The 21762-nt window shown below is 39.7% G+C and overlaps 1 protein-coding gene across 9 annotated transcripts in view; it reads left to right on the plus strand.

Moving 5' to 3' along the window:
- Positions 1-15333: 15333 nt before the first annotated feature.
- The window catches only part of LOC147259095 (pleckstrin homology domain-containing family A member 5-like), an 81746-nt gene continuing 75317 nt past the window's right edge, over positions 15334-21762 (plus strand). For all 9 annotated transcript variants that reach the window (XM_086209315.1, XM_086209316.1, XM_086209317.1 and 6 more), the window contains exons 1-3: positions 15334-15481; positions 15584-15660; positions 17754-17811. In XM_086209315.1, coding sequence (XP_086065441.1) covers positions 15390-15481; positions 15584-15660; positions 17754-17811 — 227 coding nt within the window. In that variant the 5' untranslated portion in view covers positions 15334-15389. The remainder of the gene's footprint in view (positions 15482-15583; positions 15661-17753; positions 17812-21762) is intronic.

A 21762-nucleotide genomic window follows, 5' to 3' on the forward strand; every position in this document is an offset into this window, starting at 1 on the left:
AGACAATGCTACAGATCTGGATCCATCTTATAGAGAATGAGTAACACAGAGAATACATGCAAACAGTCGGCACGAGTCTCATTGTTGTGATGAGTCCTTCACATCAGTCTCACATCACACATTTCCCAGTAACATAGAATCAGTTTGACATAAATAACAGAAATTCAGAGTTGAGTGGAAACAGTGGAGACAGATTGCTGCTTGTTACAGTGGCAGTTATCAAATAATACTGCCAGTCTCTCTTTTATGCCTGCTCTTATCATTTTAAATGTTTTGGCAGGAGACATGGAGAAGTATTTGAAAGCTGACATAGCTAAGTTCCTCTTTTTTTCTCATTATCTTACTTCACAAAACACTGCAAAGCCCCTTAAACTGAGCTAATGAATTGGCCAACACTATGCATGGAGAGTGGGGCTATAGTTAGAAAGTGCTACTATGAAAAGTGCTAATTTAATTAGCGCTGTTACAAATTGCAGCCTAATTGTCAAACTTTTGCTGACTGCTGTTTAAATTACAACTTCCTCCATGCAGTATGCAGTTATCCTTCGCAAATCACATATCCTCTCTCTGCCTCAGTGTGCTTTGCCCATCAAATTTCCGTGCCAACCTGCCCCATAACAGCCAGAGAGATTAATTGGTGTGTTTTATTCTGACTGACCGCCAAAGGGTGATGGGAGGGAAGTGCATTCATTTGACAGGGACAGTTGGTCCATTCAGTTTTCCTTCATGGTTCACATCTATCCTCACAACTAATTGATGCACCCATATTAACCAAAATAGAGTTATGACGTCCACCTTCTATTAGGTAGCTTGGATTCAATAGCGTGGAACAAATGGTAATATCTAGGGTAAATCACTTCAGCATCTGTCTGCATGTGCTTATGTAAGTTTGATCCACTCCCTTGTGGACAAAGGCCACAGGGAAAGAAGTATGAGCTCGGCTAACCGTCATTATATCGTCAAAAGATGGAGAAACCACTCGTGATGGAAATAAATCAGATTCTGATTCGTCTTGTAAACACTTCTATTAAAGTAAGATGCTATAAAGATGAGCCCGTGTCCCTCACCGCCAAGGTTAAACATGTTGTTCCAGTACTGTGATGATTTCCAGATTTAGTGTTAAGACCTTAGCAACAGCCTTCCAGGAGCCGTATGGAGAAGCTGATGAGGGTAGGGCAATCCTCACCTGGCTGATCCCCAGATGAACTAACACGGTCATCGCTGAGTTTTGACTTAGTCAGCAGAAAATGGGTAAAAAAAGGAACTTGACGACTTAACAACAACAGCTGTAAACTTCATAAAAATAAATCTCAGGCTCGGCACACGAGTGCGTATACAGCATGCAACTCTTGTTTTGGGTATATTTATTCAGGAAGTCACTCCTCTCTAGATAAACATGAGGAGTTTCAACCAAGGACAACAATGCAGCTTTGTAACAAAACAATGCATCGAGTTTAAATACCCTCCAAGCCACACTACAGTCTGTTCACACCCAGAAGCAGCAGGTAAAATGTAGAGGGAGACATGAAACATTTAGATGATTTGTAATTAAATATGAATGAATGTACATCAAATGTGTGTTTATGTGTTGTTTTATGAAATTTGCATATGTAAATAATTTGAATATCCATAATGAATCGCTCAAGAAATTACCTTGAGTGTGCTTAACTCTTAAGTGGTCACTTTGCTCACTCACTCACTGGCTAATGGGCCCACTCACTCGTCCACTTACTATAATGTGTTTGCTACATTCAAGGCAATCTGGATGCCACATAATTATCCACTGGACATTTGTGATTATTATCTCTGTTGCATACATATTTTTTGGATAAGTGTACACAGTAATTGATATGTCTTTTGTCAAAATACAACTTTACACACATGAATATGCTGCATTTACATATTAGACTGAAATGCTAATGTTCATCAATGTGCATTATCCCTTCGTTGATAAAATAAAAAAATCTAACTTTCTGAAAGCCAATCAGAAACTCAGACATGTAACTTGCCTGGCTGCCAGTGAAATGTTAAATATCAGTTGGCATAATTCATACTGAAACACAAAGAACTTATATTCAAGTAGCCATGAGCAGCCAGAGCGAGATACAGGGGAAGACATCAGCAGTATGAGAGGAAGATCGTCTGTGTGACGCAGGAAAATCAAGGTAACAGGTGGTGTCAAGGGGCTAATTAGAGGATGTCACCGGAGTGTCTGCAACCTTCTCAAGTAGGCCACATCATCTTCTGGGTTGTCATTCATCTTTGCTGCCACTACTAGATCCAGTCATGATTTATTCTTTGACATTACTTTCCTGTTCCAACCCAAGCTTCAGACCATGCATCAATTCTCTAGTCTTCCTTTGGTTAAAAGCTACTTGTATGAACCTGAAATTCCCCATCATTGATAACCCTTTTATCACCAGTCCTGATCGGCTGTGCTCTCGGATGGAACTTTTCGAAATATGAAATTGAATAGCATCTTCATCCATGCTATTTCTTTACATGCCTTCTTCTTTTTCCTGTTAAGATAAGATTAAAAAAAATCCCCAAATGAAGTTCTTGTGCCCTCTACACGCTCAGTTCAACAGAACAAAGTCAAGACTGTTCTTAGTTGAATCTCAATATTATGCAATACAATATAAATAACATTGTAATGAACAAGTTAGCAAAAATAAAAAGAACATATAGACTGCACGGAAGTGATCATTTATATTATAAATGTTTAAACTATGATAATAAGCAATGATCACAGTACTGTTAAAAAAAAAATAAGAGTGAAACTGTGCAACGCAGTAAAGCTGGGGCACCCTTAACAGATAAGGCAAGCAACAGAGATGACTTGTTGTCAGGACATGGTATTGTTTTTCAGTCTTGTCCCTGTGGAGAAAGGAGGAGCTATACAGTCTGATAGCCTCCAGCAGAAACGATCTCCTGTCGTTCCGTCTTGCAGTGATGGGCAGTAAGTCTCTTCCTGCATGTATACAGCTGTTCTATAAGGGAGGCATATTGAGGTGAGAGGGATTGTCTAAGATGCTCAGGAGTCCCTGCAGCATCTTCCTCTCACACACGTCCACCCAAGTGTGAGAGTGAGCGGCTTCCTCGGACCACTGGTTCTGCCGCTCTCACTCCACTGTTGCAGACTCTGTAAACTCTCCTGATTCTTGAGCTGCTTGGCAACATCTGGCAAGGACAAGGATTTATGGCTAACAGTGTGAACTCCTATTATGCCTAAACAGGAAGTTGAGTCACACAGTAAATATCTGGCAGCAACATTTAGCTTGACTGGAGTATTTACTACATATTTAGGCCACTTTTTCGCTGGGTTGAAGTATTTTTTATTGTAACTCAGCACATTCACCTCTAGGATGTTTTTCATGTGTTATTTATGTTTTTCCCCACCATCACATCATCCGATAACACTGCATAAAACAAAAGCATGTAGGAAACTGAGATAAATCGAGGCTTTGTGGTTTCCTAAATGTTCCCTCACATCCTCATGAATCCCATATTCAAACAAAGTGTAATTACAAAGCAGAGGGTTCCTCCAGTTATTATCCAGACATGCCTCGTTTTCCCCCAAACCCTGTAAGCTAGCATGTACAGTACCTGCAGGGACATGGCAGCCATCCAGAGAATCATGTTGCCAATTTTTCTGTGTGTCTGCAAAAAGAAAGATAGTTTCTGGCCTCTGCGTGACACTCATTCTGACTTGTTCCAAACAATCAGCTTTTCTCCTGCTGTTTTGACATCCATGTCAAGTCAGATAGACCTCCGAGGGATGTGATGCCGATTCTGTAAGTTGATTCTTGACTTTGTTTTCTAACACAACAAACAAATATCACTGTGAATTCTTACTCTTTTATTTACATCTGCATGTTCACTTCACTGAACGTACACTTTCTTTTCTGTGCCATTTTCCTACCCACAGACCGAATTTCTTCACATTCTAAAAGCAGACCTTAAACCACGATTGCTGTCTGCAGTGAGCTCAGAGGAACTCATTTATCACAGCTCACTAAATAAATCAGGAATCCATTAATTGCATTTCACAGCAGTCATGATCTGCAAATTAGGACTCCAGGAGCTCATTTTGTGTATGCTACTGTAATTGCATGATAGTTACAAATGCAATTATTCCAATCTTCTCTGCTCTGATTCTTCACCATGGTTTTACTTTTCCACATCATGTATTTCTGCAGAGGCACCATCCTCAATTAAGAGGAAAAAAAAGAAAAAAAGGATAAAACCATGTCAGATATAAGTAGTTTCTGGAAACTGCTTTTTTTTTACTTCTCATTAGAGGATGTCTATTATGCCTCATCTGGACAACACCTTAATAGAAACTCAACTTTCACCATATTAAGATAGTAACTTTCAGGAAAGTAGCTTGTATTCAAGCTTTCGAACACCATGACTGAGTCAAATGTATTTTTGCAGTACATGAGTACATAATAATGTGAAGGATCCCGCAGTTTTCTGCACTAAGTATATCAGAGTACACGGTGGCCAGAGTGACCAAGAGAAAAAAAAGTGCCCACAGTGTATAAGTTGTTCCCTCAATGTTATTAAATTGTGGCCATGAGGTCTAATTTGTTCCCACTGTAATGAAATTACCATAGTAAATTAATCAAAGTTTCAGCTCGTCCTTGTGGCCAGAAATGATCCTTATAGGAACAAGTTATATCTCATGGCCACAGATTTATTTATTTACGTGTGTATTTATTAATTGGGTTTACTGAATTAGGAAAGTGCACATTGGTTAACATATCAGCAGTAGCATCAATGTAAATATGTTAGCGCAATAGTTCGATTTTATCCGAAAGCAGGTACTACAAAAAAAAACTATCATAATCAATCAGATTGTGGGAACAAGTTAGGGCTTGTGGCCAGAAATGAACCTTATTATAGGAACAAGTATTATCTCATGGCCATAATTGATCATTATTCCTTTATTGTCCCTGCAAGGCTTCATATCAGTGACAAGGTCCTGATGTTGTTATTGATTTATTAAGAAAAATCAGAACAATTGAAAAGCAAACAGGCAGACATTATAAAAATGGTTGGAGATGAATTACTGCAAATGCGCTGAGATGCAGATTTGGGTATTGTGACGTACTCTCCATTTCAAGTGTAAGAGTGGAGCCCCAACCGCCCTCTAAAATCGACTGTTTATGGAAAGCTTTTTGGTGCAGGCGCTATACAGCACTCAATATAGTAAGGATTAGAAGGAGAATTAAAAGATGTCCTCAGTCTGTGGAATTATGATTGGAGGCATATTGTATGTAAATGCAAAATAGCAGAGGGAGCAACATTCACAGCACAAGAGCACAGTCAGGGAGTTTTATGGTGCAGCTCCACCACCCAACAATGGGCCTTAAAGTTTCCTTTCATTAGACTGTATTAGTGAACTCTTTGATCTGTTGGATACAGGAAAAAAAATCATGTTGCACTGGAGCACTGACTGCTGCTTTGATTCCACATGTCAAATGGGTTTATAGAACTACCATCATTATCTCCATTCTACCTTGTACTGTACCTGGTGACATTGTGACACCAACCAGCTCAAGTCAGTCAGACAGCACATGACATTCCACAAGGCTTTAAAAAAAGGATGTTACCAAAGCCACTGTTATCATAGCAGCCTGACCATCCATCTGTCCATGCATGTCGCTGTCACTCTCTAGGATTTGTTCACCTTTTATGTACTTTACCTTCCTGCTGAGCACAGCAACTGCAGTGAATGTGTGTGAGCTTCCCATCCGACAAAGCACTGCCCGCAAAAGAGAGAGTGAGAAAGGCTAAGAGAGTAGAGGGACGTGGAGGAGGGGGATAACTGCCCGTGCGAGCTTGGAATGCAACATGAAAATTATATTTCTTTGTCTGGATCTGTGCCCTCAGTAATGCATATCTATATTTCTCATGAGTCCATTTGCATGCATGTTCTATAGTACATATCTGCCTGTCTCTGCCTGAGGTATGCAAGGTTTAGGGTTTGTTTGCTTTGTTTTTTTTTGCTCATACACATATATTTAATGCTGAGTCTTTGTTAAGCAGTGTGGTGCTTAACCAGCTGACATCCATCTCTCGCTGTCCCCTGACTGTAGGAGGGCAGATGTGTGACATCTCATCAGCAAAGCTGCATTTGGGATAAGTGAGGAATCAATACTTATCGATCAGTGGAGCTGTTAGAAACTCTTCCCTTTCCCTGCCTGTTTTGCCTCGCACCCCAATGCTGAAGGCAGATGGCTTTATTGGTCCTCAGCACATGGGACATGTTTAGTGGGCCAGACACAACCTCTCCACAGGACTCAGCTGTGTCCTACTGCCTTTACGACTGACTGACAAATTTAGCTTCTGATACAGACACGTATGCGTTGTGATTCTCCTATAGAATGAGATGTTGAGAAATGCAGTCTATTCATAGAATTAAAATAGATTAAGTATTGCTTGGTATTTTTTTTACTTTTTGGACCACATTATGGTGAGAGTACATTGTTCTTTGTGATGATCATGTATTACCTTATGCTTGCTTGGCCGTGAAAGGAAATGAACTAGCTGTTCTTTCAACCCGTCACACCCACACATTGATTCAGAACCAATTTACTGCCCCAACCCTTCAGCTGACCCATGTAGCCACATACAAGGATGTGCAGTTACGTTCCTTCTGCATGTGGTAGATTCAGTATTCTAAATTAAACATTTACCTTATGAGAAATACCAGATTATGGTTGTTGCCACAGTGACCTTGATTTTTGACCACCAGTGTTTGAAGGGTCCAAAAGTGTTTATATTTCCAGTCAAGTACTAATAGTTAGTGCTGGCTTAGAGTCGATAGTTCACTTTATAGAGAAGCATTTTGAAAAAAGATGTAAGATAAAATACTAAATGTTTCCACATATGTAAATCAATGAATTCTGCACTAATAATTGGTACCGGTTTGGAGTCCCTAAACATGGACTATTGAAAAACAAACAAACTATTATAAATAGAAACTAATAACAAATGAACAATGATAACAGATGAGTCCTATATTCCCTGTCTTTTACTTAAAGCTGGTGCTTGTCTAGAGTCCTCAGGTGGCTTGACATGGAAGCTATTGAAAAAAAAGAAAATAAAACACTTGATATGAAAACAACCCCAATTGGTTTCGCACAAAAATGTTCATACACTACAAATAACACATAGCAGATGTATACCTCGTGGCGTGTGCCTGTCACAAGGACCTCAACCTCTGATCATTGCTGACCCCCCCCCCCAGCTGACATTTGTGCTACATTTGAAGAGATCCCCTCAAACTCTGTCAGTTCCCTCCGGCCCATGATTGTCACCAACCTGGAGGCAAGTGGAATTTTTGTTGTTGTTGTTGTTGTTGTTGTTTTACAGACTGTAGTACATGATGCAATAAATTCAACAACAATTTATTGAATTTATTAATTAATGAGAATTTCTTTCAATGAGCCATCTGAACCTGTTATCAGGTATCAGCTTTCTGTGCTGAGTCTTGTAATGCAGAATAACTGATTTTTCTTTGGCTTTTTTATTTTTATCAGCACATCATTTTATGAGCTCTCTAAAGGCAAGTCATATATAGCAAAACATACTTCTTCACTTGACTTCATCACTACATCACTGCACACTTCATCAATAATAGGCAGATCCATCCTTTGGGGAGCTACTACAATGTGTGGCATCATTTAAACAAATAAATAAGACTGAGCAAGTTTCCCTCTAAGATGTCTCTCTGTTGTGATGCTCGCTCGTATTCATTTCAGTAGAGATGCTCAATCGTTAAGCACAAACACAGTCACAACAACAAACACTCAGGAGCTTTTCATGCAGATAAGAGTGACTTATTTTCACTGGAAATCCATGATTTCACAATAACTCCCTATTTGTGTTTCAGGATGTTTGAGAACACGCCAAGTTGGCCATCCTCCCCAGAGCCAGACATAAAGATAGACATCCTTCTTTCCCAAGTAGGGAGCTGAGACCCACACAGACCAGCTGACAGCTTGTTATCGTGGCAAAATGAATGGTAGTATAAGGGAGTGTCAGCTTACCTCATTCAAAAGTCATGAAATAATTTTAGATATGCTAACACTTGCCACCCACTACCATTCATTGCGCCAAGCTAACTAGCACTCAGCCAGTCTCTGTGGGTCTTACCTCCCCCCGGCACATACACAGGAGAGAAGAGTATCTATCTCAGTGTCTGGCTCTGGAAAGGATGGCGCACATTTACATTTATACAACTATATTTGCCAAATCGTTGCCACCATGTCCCTTTAAGAACATTGCCAGTGGAGAAATGTCCCTGAAAGGCAAAGGGGCAAAGCTAAACAACTTTTCATGTAATTCAAATAAGGAACTGACTGAGGCAATAATGTCACTTTGATCATATAAAGGATTGTGAAGATCACACAGTTTTTATGTGACCTTGAATTTTAAAAATGGCAGGTCCTAAAATAGCCCCAACAGAGCAGATGTTCATACATAAATATGTGTACTGTGATGTCAAAGACGAGGTCACATATTTCCTCTCTATCCTGGAATATTTAATTTTGTTTTTTACATAATAAATTACATTGCAGGTTACTCAACTTGGTGCAATATATGTTTTATGTTTGTTTACACGTTTTTCACCATAACCATCGGTATGAAAACCCACTTTTAACTAATTTATTAATGTTTTCCTGTGGATGTGAAAGTTTATTGCTTCTGTTTTGTGTTGGATCAGATCCCACTGTTGACAATCAGTGGAGTGTGTGCACTTAATGTAAATATTTCATTGAATTTATAAGGAATTATTATTAATATTTCTGATGTTGTCTCTGAGGGCTTTTTGCCATCTGCCTTAAAAAAATGATTCCTGGTCCAGAGCCTCCCTTACAGTCACTCACATGACCCTTGCTGGCCTTAGAAGATGCTCATGACCTGTTTGTCACACTGCTTTTCTTTCCCATCAGACACAGGATGTGTGTGTCAACAGGGGACAACTGCATACTGAGACATCTTGAATATTGTAAAACCAAGCAGATGTTGTGGTTGCACTGTTTTACAGAATCTGTCATCATCAATTTTCTTCCTGCCTAAACTGAGTGTATTTAGTGGGGGTTTGCGTCACATTTACACCTCAGTGTGCATTTTCATCATCGCTGACATATAAGACGTCTGCAGTGCAATGCGGTTCTGTCCTCTCCTACAGCGCTGGATAATCATGCCTTTGAAAGAGCACTTTCGCATAAACTAGTGCTCGGCCTGCCTCAAGAAGTACTCCAAGAACTGATCTATAATCTGCTACTTAAGCATAAATACACTGCAGGGTGAAGGCACAGGCTTGCACTCATGAAATGAAACCAGAAGGTGCTGTGCGTCAGGATTTGTGATGTCAGTGCACGTGATAAAGTTTAATGGGCAGAGACAGCATGTTGGAGAATCCTCCTCATGTGAAACGTGTAAGGGTATTTATGCACCATAGCTGAGTGAGGCTTGAGAACCTGATAAATGTTAAGCAGTCTTTTATCTTAATTAATAATTTACTCTCCTACTTAGATGTGACAGTGGGATCTTTTGAGTAATGATGCATTCACAATCAATAGGGAATCCACTCAGGTTACGGGCGGATGATTTAAAATGTGCTACACTTACAGTAGACCTTTGTCGTGCTTACGAAGCAAGAATAGTGATTCATAAAGTTTATGATACAGGGAGAAATTGAAGAGGGTGTGGTAATTTTACTATGAATCTGTAACTATGTATGTATGCCAATAAAGACTACATGTAGGCAGCATTGCAATATTAGCAGATATTTCACACAGGTCTTGGCCATTTTCATTCACGCGTGATGTGGGGTTATTAGTTCTTACTTCAAACAGACTCTTAAGGAAAACAGTACAATCAACATTTGCTGCACTTAAAAACGAATATCATATCACATCTTCAACACTTTCTGCTTTGTTTTTAGGAACATGAACACATTAAGTCTGGTGAAAATTGCTTTGCTTGGCTTTTCCCTCTAACAATCATTTGAGTTACAACCGACTCACGCCACATACAGTATCCTCTAATTACAAATAGAGTACCCACTTATTCAGACTTCATGGCACATATCACTAGTGGAAATCTCATAAAACCAGGAAAGAAAAACAACTGGACCGCATCCAAAAAAAAAGCCTTTGGATGCGGTGATGTCATCACGGTGGTGAACAGAAAACTGTTATTGGGTTGGGTTTCTGTGAGGCTTTGACAAACAGTGATTCAGGAAAGCATGTTACATGAGTCAGAGGTGCTTTGTGAGAACTACCACTTATTTGACCAACAGCCAAAAAACTTTTTTCTGCAAACTTTCAAAACATGGTGACCCATTCTCCTATCATCCCTGTTGCTACACTTCTACTGGATTAAGCATTACACTGTTTTTCCAGTGTTACCTTCTGCCCTCCCTAACTGGTTTGTGGGTTATGCACGACAGTCAAATAATACTGTGTGGAAAATAGTCAAGTACAGATGACATCATGCTCACATTATTGAGTAATTTACAAGGAAAAGACTAAACAGTATAGTATCACGGGATGTTTTTGTGCTCAGATAAATTGTCTCTTTCCATTATCTTCTCGGCTGAATATTTTCCCTCCTCATGTTATGATTTGCTCTGTAATTTTTATTTAATCACAAAATAACATGCTCAATCAGCAGCAGTTTCATAAAAATGCCCCCATTCGTAATCGTAAATAATTACAGACTGCTATGTTCAGGGCCAGATGATAGCTCTATCTGTACGAGCTTTTGATTCCAGTGGATGAGAGGTCTGCCCAGATGCCAAGCAGCTCCAGTCTAAAGAGGGAAGTCCTCCCTCTCACCTAGTACACACAAGCGCAGGGCTACTGCCGAGCTGGCACCAGAACAAAGCAGTCCAACAGCTGCTTGATAATGGGCAGCCATTAATTACATTCTGATGCCGCAAGTCTGGCCTGTGTGGCTGAGCAGCGAGCCCTTGCCTTGCTTATCATGAAGCAATTATGTAAGAATGCATTGCACAATCTTTCCCAGACACAATACTAAATGCATTTAAATGAGTCTCTCTTGCCCTTTTGCTTCGTCAGACCAAGGGGGGTCTTTCAGGACAGGGGTTCCCAAATATCTAAGTTAAGGTGCCAGAGACTCTAAACATCCCTGGAGGAAGTCGAGGCATAAAAACATACACACAGACTGATAGAAATAGTCAAATACATGCAAACTTAAATTAAATTTACATTACAACAACTGCAGCCATCCATTTTTACATTTTATTTCTAATATTTCTATAAGTCATTGCGCAATCCCTGACTAGTCTTCATTTTTTACCCAGTCAGCAATACCATCATAAAAATAACCCCACGTTTACAAGGCATTGCTTATTTACATAAAACCCAACAAGACTGGCACAATGTCACAACAGAGAAGGCATCGACATTTCCTGGAGTAGATCTTACACCACTGAGTGGAGAAGTTGACAAGGATATTGGGCACAAGTCAAAGTTAATTTTCTATCATCCGTGTTGAAAGAAATAACCAAAATAGACAAAACTGAAACTTGGCTATTACAGTGGTCTTGTATTTATCAGAAAACATTTTTATTTTGTTCCTTCAAAGCCAGCGCTTAGTCAGTCTGGGATTTGCTTTACATTATGACCAGTGTCTCGGTTAATAGTTTATAGTGTGACATTTAGTGGATACCATCAGTGCCTGATAAAATGAATAAACAGCTGGAAGAAATCTGCAGAGGTCAAGGACTTAATGGATCCTCCTCTGCTTTAACACTCTGCTGTTTGGCTTCTTCTTCCTTTATTTCCATTTTCTATTTCTCAACGAATAGCTGCTGAGGAAGGATTGCTCTCAGCCCTGTGTGTGAATCTGGCTTGAGCTCAACATTACAACATAGTCGCCGTCATTTTATGGTCTCACTTAAATTAAATGCTTTTGTTTTTTTTTCGTATGATGCTAAAATGACGACAACAGTGACGGATATATCATTCATATGCAGTATTGCTCATCTCGGCAAATAAAGGCCACAGCTGAGAAATGCCAAACTAAGAATCACAAGAACTGACCTACAGAGCTGGACGTCCTTTTATAACATAATGTCAGACCTTGGTAAAGCAACTCCATATAAACTTGCACAGGAAAGTTCTCTATAAAACCTGTAACTCAGGATTCTGTGAAAAAGTTCACTAAATTAAAATTAGTTTCCTGGTTTTCTCAAGAGAGTAATATGCCCATTAAGGGAAAGCTTCATCAGGATATTGTATAATTTTAAGAGCCAGGGAAGTTATGAATGGAAGGAAAAAGGCACAACGTGAACACTTACAATTCCCTAGTGGAAAACTAAGGTACAAAACCCTGGATTCTAGACGCTTCCTCCAGTCAGATCCCACGGGTATACAGGCACGTACAGGTAGGGATCAGGCTCTAATCCAATCATTTCCAGCCTAATGGACTTTTATCATATAAGGGATTAAAATAGTGATTAGTTCTAGGAAAGTGAGGTATTGTATGTCTTTGCGGAAAGAGACTTACTGCTAAAAAAAAAAACTCAATGATTTTTTTCAAAAGGTTTAGAATGATTAGTGATTAGCCTCTCAAATCAATATTGCTGTGTTTTTGTCATGGACTGCACCTGAGGTGAAACGGGCGGCGTTTTCCTTTTTTTTTTTTTCATATGCCGTAAAAGCAGAAAACTGTTCTGCCTCATGTTGGTGGAACACAAAGGGTCCAGTGTTTGACATCTGACCAGGCCAGCGTTGGAGCACTGCGTCCTCTCTCTTTGCAGCTATTCTTCTGAGTAGATGTCCAAGCATTTGGCAAATATGTCAACTTCCCACAACCAGCAGCCCCCTTAAAACACTGGCCTACCATGTGTCCAGATAACAACACCCAAACAGTACTGACAAACAGGCCAGGTGTGGAGGTGTTGGATGACTTCTCTTTGTATTTTTGTGAAAGGCTGATGCTGCAGTTTCATAGACCAGCGACAAAAGGTGTAGACTGACGATGGAAGCTTTGAAAGTGTGTGTGCTGTGTGTGTGTATATGTGTGTCTATGGGATCATGCCGTTAAAGTTATACGCATAACGTAACTCATTCCAGTCTCTTATCCACACTGCATTTTGAGCTTCTGCACTATCAGACTACCTAAACCCCTGAGCAAATGGTGAAAGGTAGCAACTGGTTTTAGCTGGATTATATTAGATTGGCTTTACTACCCGCTGCATGCGTAGACACATCATTAAAAACAAATAAAATAGTGCAAATGAGCAGGAGGCAGCAGATGGGTTATAAAAAATAATACTTGAAGCATTAACTGATATTCTGTATCGGGAATATACACAATAAAAGCACACTCACAGCTAGTGTGATAAGGGTTTAGTGGGCCCTGCCTTCTTACCTTACTTTTAGGACTTCCATTATATAATTCTGCCACATGTATCATACCCTCTACTGTCAGTATTGCACGAGTCCACTCATTTGTTTTTTTTTTTCCCAGCAGAAATCACCAAGCTGGAAGTGTTTGAGCATGCTTTGGTTGCTATGATATGGAATCTCAGAGGCAGTAAAAATGTCAGCACAAGGTGGGACAGACGGTCTTTGCTCTGGATTAAACACATACTGAACCACACAGGGAGACAAGATGGACCTGCTGGTGGTTCAAGAGCTCCTCCTTTGTTGCTGTCTGGCTCTTGAATATGTAAGGTGATGGTTGGTCTTTGTGCTATTTTTCTCGCCCTTGCTCCATTGTGATTGGATGTCAAGAAAACACTGACATTGACAAATGCAGCATTTCGATGCAAAGTTGAACACTTTTCAACAATTGGTGACCTGAATTAAAGAACTAACACTCAGCACCTTGTAATGCTGCTGGCGTTTGTAGCATACTCCCGTGGAATCACTTGAAAAGATTTGCTAACATCAGGAAAAAAATAAAACACTTTGGTGGCGCTTCATGGTCTTTTAACGCTCCCCACCTGAAGACAAAAACTGAACGGAGACTTCAGGAAGCTCAAACTTGCCAACTTCTCAATCAGCTGCATGTAAACAGCAGCAGGTTAGACAGTGTCCTCTGCCAGTGTGTCACAGTGCTGCACTGTATCAGCTGCACTGTAGACAACCAGCCCGTGATTTAGAGGAGACCTGGACATAGTATTGGTCTTCTCTATAAAAAGACTACTATTTGTTTGTGCCCTTTCCATCAAACTAACGTCTTCTGCAGAGCTGCAGCCTCCCAGACACAACCAGCCCCGCATGCTGTGGCTAGTTGTTGATGGCTGAGAACTGCAGCATTGTTGTGCAATATGTTTTAGATGCAATTTGCACGGTCAATGTTTATCTCATCCAAGTGCCTTTATTTATTACACAGAGTCACTGTTTACTTGCCTCATAAAAACGCCTTTTATTTATTACACAGAGAAAGAGGACCCTACCTCATCTTATTTATGTTTAGGCTATTCATCTCATTTTTTAATCTTGCTTTCTATTGCTGCTGGTCTCTGAAAGTCACCAAACATTAAAAAACATTATTTTCTTTTACAGTCAAAATAACAAATAAAAGTGCCTCAATTAGTTTATCGTGGTTTGATTGAATGCAATTTGAGAGAAAAAGGAATACGCTTTTATTCCAAGCCATGTGAGAATTATATACAAGGCTGGACAAAGGCGAGACCTTATTTGGAATTCTCATTTCCTCTGGGTCCAGCAAAAAAAAAATGGCACAGTGCCTAGAAGAAACAGGGGCTGGTTCATAGAATAGATTTGTATATGTCACTGTAGAAAAAAACACGGTAAAACAAATATAGCTGATATTTATATCTAGCTGGTTCCTTTTCAGGGTTTGTGTGTTGCGCATGCTGGTTCACAGCCACCCTCTCCATTGCTTGAAAGGAGTCATCATTAGTATCATTGGTCACACCCCTGCTTCCCATATGACACATAAATTGTTTGCTTTAGGGGCCCAGGAGATCAATTTTGCCCCTGGGCGCCAAAGCAGGAAAATCTGGCCCTGCCCCCATGGTTGTTCACATAATGAGAGATGTCTTTGTTTAGAGCAACATGGAGTCACAGCTTTTCAAAAGGCAACAACAACAACACAATTAGAATAATACTGTCTGGAAAAAAAAAAAAAGTTTGGCATCGTTAAACTTGTCTAACACAAACATAAAATAACAACTTTCACTTGTCAGATAACACATTTCCCATGTCTATCAACCTCCACATCTACCAGACGAATGGACGTCTGTACCTGTCTGCCCTACCCCCTGGACTCCTGCCCTCCTCTCAGCCAGCGCGGTTGCCAAGGTTTCCGTGTACGCGCTGCCTGCGCGAGCCGAGCAGCGCGATTGTCATACAGTATTGGCAGACATGGCGGCGGATCTACAACCCGAGTGGATTTCTTGTCTGCCTTCTTCCTGGAGTTATGGGGTTACTCGGGATGGACGCGTCTTCTTCGTTAAGTAATTAACCATCTAAAGAAAACGCTTCCAGAAATCTCTACTCGTTTCTGATTTGAACAAAGTCACCGTGTTGATAATGAATGCGTTTGCCTCTCTCAACAGCGAAGAAGCCAAGAGTACAACCTGGCTGCATCCAGTGAGTGGCGAAGCGGTAATAACCGGGCACCGGAAAACTCCAGGTGAGATGTCACTTGACTTTCTTTGTTTTTCGCCTCTTGTCAGACGTGTCGTCATGTGTTGTTGTTGCCCCCCCCCCCCCCCCCCCACACACACACACACACACACCACCACCACCACCACTAAGACGATACTTGCCACAGTGAGAGCGATTGAGGCACTGACATCCTCGCCGTGTATCAGAACGCACGAGTGGGCTTCTGGCGCTCGTGCCGGCTGTGAAAAGTGAGCCCTCTCGTGCCCACACCTCTGCCCAGCTCGTGCCACTTCCTCGTGAACCTGTAAATGCTAACCAGTTGGTGAAGTTGACCGTTAGCCGCCGTAACACGACGACTTTTGCCGTTAGCCAGCAGAATTTCAAGTCTTTTTTTTTTTTTTAAATTAGCACTTTGAATAAGCAGTTGCTTCCTGTTGGCCATGATGTAGCTGGTCAGGTATGTTCGCTTGATGTTTAGTTGACCAGTTAACAAACAAGCCTCTAACCAGTGACTAAACAGAGGGTACATGATAACATTATCTGTTGATGCTGGCGACGTGTCCACGCCAAGCAGCCTCCCCTGCAACTGCGGTGTTCCCACTAATGTAATTGAATGACGACTACATCTCACGGGGCTGCAACATTTATTATTGGCTTTTCATTCTTGATTAATTTGCAAATCCAATTCTGGATTCATCAATGAATAGTCCAGCCATTCCCAAAGTTTAAAAATACCACGGCCCAATTTGAAATTCGACATGCTTCTGCGAGTACTACATACCATTTATCACAACTGACCAAACACATGAGACTGCGATTAAGTATTTCTCCTTGTATTTTAACAGCCCAGTTCTACCCATTGCAATCGAGTACAATTAATATTTTCTTTTACATGTGAAGAAACAAATGCAATGACTGTTTTACACTCAATGGTAAAGTGATTATACACCAAATTTCACATTATTCTACCCAAATATTCTCATGTCATGTTGAAGTTAAAATGTAATCACAAAATCATGAATGAAAACCTTCAGTGTTTGACCTCTCACTGTCCACCTGCATTACCTTCATGGCCTGCTGGGGGGGTAGCAGTCCTCAGTTTGAGCATCCCTGGGCTAGTTTGCTCATTCTCAGAAAGTAAATAATGCACGTTGCTAATCCCCAAAAGGTAGGACTGAAGTTGTGGGACTGAAGTTAGGCTACTGCAGAAATGGAAGCTTTCCCTTTAATCTGTGCCCAGCATAAATGTTCAGAAATGAGATGGTGCAATGTAGCATCACTTCCTGTATCTTTGTCACATGGGTTTTTGTCACAACCCAGGCTCTGTATGAGGTTAGCTACATGCCCTGACTTTTAGGTAATGTAAAAACAGATTCTGGCTGATTGTTGAAGGAAGTTAATATTGGACCAATTTTGAGACCCACTTCTATCTGAGAAACAGACTCCACTTGTGCTTGGCACTGAATTGGTTGTCAGGATTCACTGTATTGGTGCCTCTGTCAGTTTTCAGTTTGATAAACACAATTTTTAACCAATTGATTTGGGAATCCTTTGATAAAGAATGAAGTAAAATTTGATTCTCATTCATCCACATGATGCTCACTCTTAATGGCAACCCTACCGACTAGGAAGACAGGAAGTGAATATAGTTTAATATCACTGGAGCAGCTTGTAATACAGGATCTGTCACAGGGTTGAATGAGATGTAGATGTTGACAGATAGATTGGTGTCAGAGGTAATGGGAATTTTTACATTTCCTTTTCACTGAAAATAAATACATAAACAAATAAAGGATTTGCCAACATCTCTAGAGCACTGCAAGGCTTAATTTCTGGATGATGTACGTGGTGACACATTTTACTGCAATCAATGATTTCAGCTCCTGCAATTTAGATATTGTACTTATTTGGATCGGTAGTGTGGCTCTGGTTTGTTTTTGTTTTGTTACACAGCAGCTTTTTTAACCCTTTAATTCATCTTCCAAATAAACAAAGACACAGTTGCAAGCAAGCATTATGTGAGCAAACGTGAGACAAAAACGTTGTTTATTGTGAAATTTTCACTCAGAGATGGACATTGTTCCCCAAGTATGTGCTGACATTTTTCCTCTTTCACAGACCTACCCACAGGGTGGGAAGAGGGTTATACCTTCGAGGGAGCACGATGTTTTATCAAGTGAGTTTAACACTGACGTACTCCGTCATGATTTCACAACTTTCATACCATAGTTTAACATGGCGCATGACCTCAAACCACTTCTCCTTTGAAGATCACCATGATTTCACTTTTTTTCTCACTAAAAACTGGAACTTATTTATTCAGGTTTAAAGTAAATACTAAGTGGCTACATATTTAGAACCTTTACTCCCTCTATCTGCTCACTGGTGACCTGTCACAAAAGTTAATGATTATATAAGAACATTGTGCAAATACATGACAGACGGAGTGTGGTTCGTGTCTTCTCCTGAGCTGTTCTTATTTATGTATTCAGACTTACCGTCCTCATAGCTGAGTCTACTTGGAGAGTTGAGCCAAAGGAAAGTGTGTGTTCTTTTTTGGCTGACAGTTATCCTCACTATTTGGGTTTATATGGTTTCTCCGCAGTTTAAAATGACACCTGTCTTTGAAGATGCTGGAAAATCAGTGTTTTCTCTTAGATTTTTTTGGTTTGTTTTGGTCGAGTGTGTGGTAGGAAATTTATAAATAATAAATCAACTTTTGATAGCAAAACAAATTTAAAACATATTTTTCAACGTCTGCTTATACTACTTTGACTTACTACATCACAAAATTATTGTGATGTAAGTCAAACTCCTACGCATCCCCACTGACCTTGCAGTGGCAGTGCAAGAATGTTTGAGTGGTGCATTAATTGTCCTCATTCTCAGGTGTGGCTAACACACATGAGGAGGCTTGCAGAGGAGCTCATTGCACATTGTGATACTTAATCCCCTGTGTACTTATTCAAATAAAAACCTTATTGCTGTAAAATGTGGTTGCAGCCCAAGACCCTGGTCACAACATTTTAAGATTTAAAATTTAAATTCAACATCAGACTTTCATGTCTGCATGCTACTCTTAAGTGGAATCAACAAGTTCCTCAGTGACTTGCTCTCTAGAAAGTATGAAGATTGACTGATTATTCACACAGCAGTCTTTGAAGCCTCTGTCTTTCTACAGCTTACATATTGTGCTGTTTTTGATTATTATTATTTTTATCTGTATAAAATTGTTTCAATTTGTTGTATTTAGGTGATTATTTTTTTATCTATGACTGACTGGGACATCATTTTCATAGGCACATCCTTTTTTATTTAGAAATCTATTCCTGTAAACCTTAATATAGTAGACACACACCTGCTCCAAAAACTGGAGCAGTGTCATCCTGTCCAGTTGCTCAGTTTCAAAGTGAGGAGAGAGGACAACAGGTCAAGGGAGTAGACAGCTCCACTGAGCTATTGCTCCTTCTGTTTTTGTCATAAGAATAACTTGATGGGTTGTATCCTACAGCTAGAGGAGCAAATCTGTGCAGTGATGGTGATGCTTTTGGTGTTTGGTGCACTTGTTGTATATTAGATTATATTGCGACTTTATGACATTTTATACATTTCTGAAGTAGCAGTAATTACCACTTTTATACACTGTAGTCTTTTCTTTGAACAACACTTTTTCAAGATCTTTGCATGTCTGGAGGTAAATCATAGATAAACTGATGTAGCACTTACTGTACAGATAGCCTACATCTCGATGGAACATGCATATGTTTAATTTTTCTTCCCCCCTGCACTGCTCTCTCTCTCTCTCTCTCTCTCTCTCTCTCTCATTGACTCTCTCTTAAACCAAACATGCATTCCCATACATTCCCCGTGTCTCTCCTCTCCTCCATTTTTCAAATGTTGACGGACCGTGAAGGAATTGACGTTTTGCCATCAAACTTACAAGAAGTCATCAGGTTTGTGTTTAATTTAAGATAAACAAAAAACAAAGATGGGAGATATTGTTGCAGCAGAGAAATGGCAGTGAAAATCAGCCACAAATCAGCCATGACCAACATGCGCAGATGGCATAGAGTCACATAAGGAGAGCGGGGGAAAACACTTGTAGCTTCAAGCATAAAAGGTAGCTTCAAAATGTTCCTCAATACCCCCATATCCTCTGCACAGTCAAATTTGATCACCAAAATCATAGCACTTCATAAGCATTTCATTGTACTGAAAGAAAGCATTTTATTGGATTACTTACACAATGTGAACACCACTGCACTGCAGTATTGTCCTCTCTCGCTCTGTCTCTCTGGATTTAGTCAATATGGATTGATCACAATGGATTTCTTCTTGCTATATTAAAAGCATAAACATGATCATAATATAAAGATTCATGTTTTTATTTAAGATGTGTTTAGATACATTCTGTTGTTGAACATTTATCTAATGTGTATTGGTGTGAGAGGTGCTCCAACATTTAATGAACACATTTACTCTTCACCCATAAAAAAGGCAAAAAAACAACAACAAAAAAACCCAGAAGCAAGTGCAAAAGTTAGAATGTTCATCAGTCTTTTCAAAAGCGGTATTTCAAAATGTGCCGAAAAATACTGCACATTGATGGAAACAGAGCTTGTATTCTGTAGACTTTGAACTACAGCATATTCTACATTCCCCAATCTCTCCTCCTCGGTAGCCTGCTACATATGACTAATCAAAAGACATCACAAGGACTGTCTGAAAGACTCCTTCATCATCTGTTGCTGCTGTGAATGTTTTAAATCCAACATGTTGAATTGAACATTTTTCTTATATTGCACAAAATATTAAAAATACTCCTGTCATACAGCCGGTAAAGACATTTTTTAAAACTATTGCTGGGATGTCAGAATCAAGGAATTGCCTGTGGTCTAAAACTGGAGACTTCGCAATACACAGGCTAAGGATTTAGGATATTATGCCTCATTATCCTCCCTCTCTTTTGACTTCCTCATGAATTTGAGGAGCTCCATGTGGCAGGTTGCCAGGTAGTCCAACTAGAAGGCGGTCATTTTATATTCCAGTGTTTTATCACTGGTTTTGCTGAGCTAAATAGACTAGTGGACCACATTCATCAGTTGAGCAGTATGATTCTGGCATTGTAGAAGCAGCACAGTACTAAAGGTCTTCTGCCTGAATCATACAAAATGTTACAAAATAAAACTGGATATCAAAACTGTGAAAGTAATCGTGTTGAAATGTTCAAAGTCATATAAACAGATTTTAAAGAAATTTTTTTCCACGGGGCAAGACTGAAAGCATCGTGCTTGCTGTTTCTAGTCTGAGCAGTATCGACCAATCACAGTCGAGCTGACTTTGAGACCGTGCAAGTGCAGCCTGTGTGGAAAGCACTGGCAATCTCTAATCCAATCTCTAATATGCAGTGTCTAACGATGATTTAGCTTTTAAATTAAAATGCATTCGTATGTAACATTTTTACGATATCACATGTGAAATTTTTAACTCCAATTTGTTTCTTGTGTATGAATTTGTTAATTGGACAGTAAACAATAAATGATAGATGAAAGAGGAAATCTTGGCCCACATATCTGCTTGTAACAGCAGAAGCCCTGACATTTTGGCATTTGCCCCAGAAGCATTATATTATAACTGATGGATTCTGAGATTGTGTTCTAAGTAGGACTGATGGAACACATGATTTGACTTGCTACACTTGATTGTGTTGATTTAGACCTTTTGATTATTTCCAAACATTTTATTTCTCCAGAAATATTACAACTTCATGCATTAGCTCAGTTGCTGACAATTGATCGTCCATCTGTTGTAAGATTGTATAATTATGTGGGTGTAAAATGTGTGGAGGTCGTCTTTAATACACAAGGATGCATATTGATTATGTGACAAACTGAAAGAGCAATATATAGGATTGCCTTTATGGGATGCCTGGAGAATCACACATGAAAGTTTTTATCACATGTAATTATAATAGTCATGAAAATCAATATGAAGTAAACAGTGAGACTGAGACAAACACCTCACTGCATTAATGGATATTGTAATTGTGATATGACTTTAGATTTTACGAGGAATGGTAGATTTTACATTTAATTTTAACAGAACAGATCTTAAAATTATGAGATCG

This window comes from Aulostomus chinensis, chromosome 7, assembly GCF_037954235.1.
Source record: "Aulostomus chinensis isolate RoL2024-O1b breed Wild chromosome 7, RoL_Achi_v1.0, whole genome shotgun sequence".
Taxonomy (NCBI): Eukaryota; Metazoa; Chordata; class Actinopteri; order Syngnathiformes; family Aulostomidae; genus Aulostomus; species Aulostomus chinensis.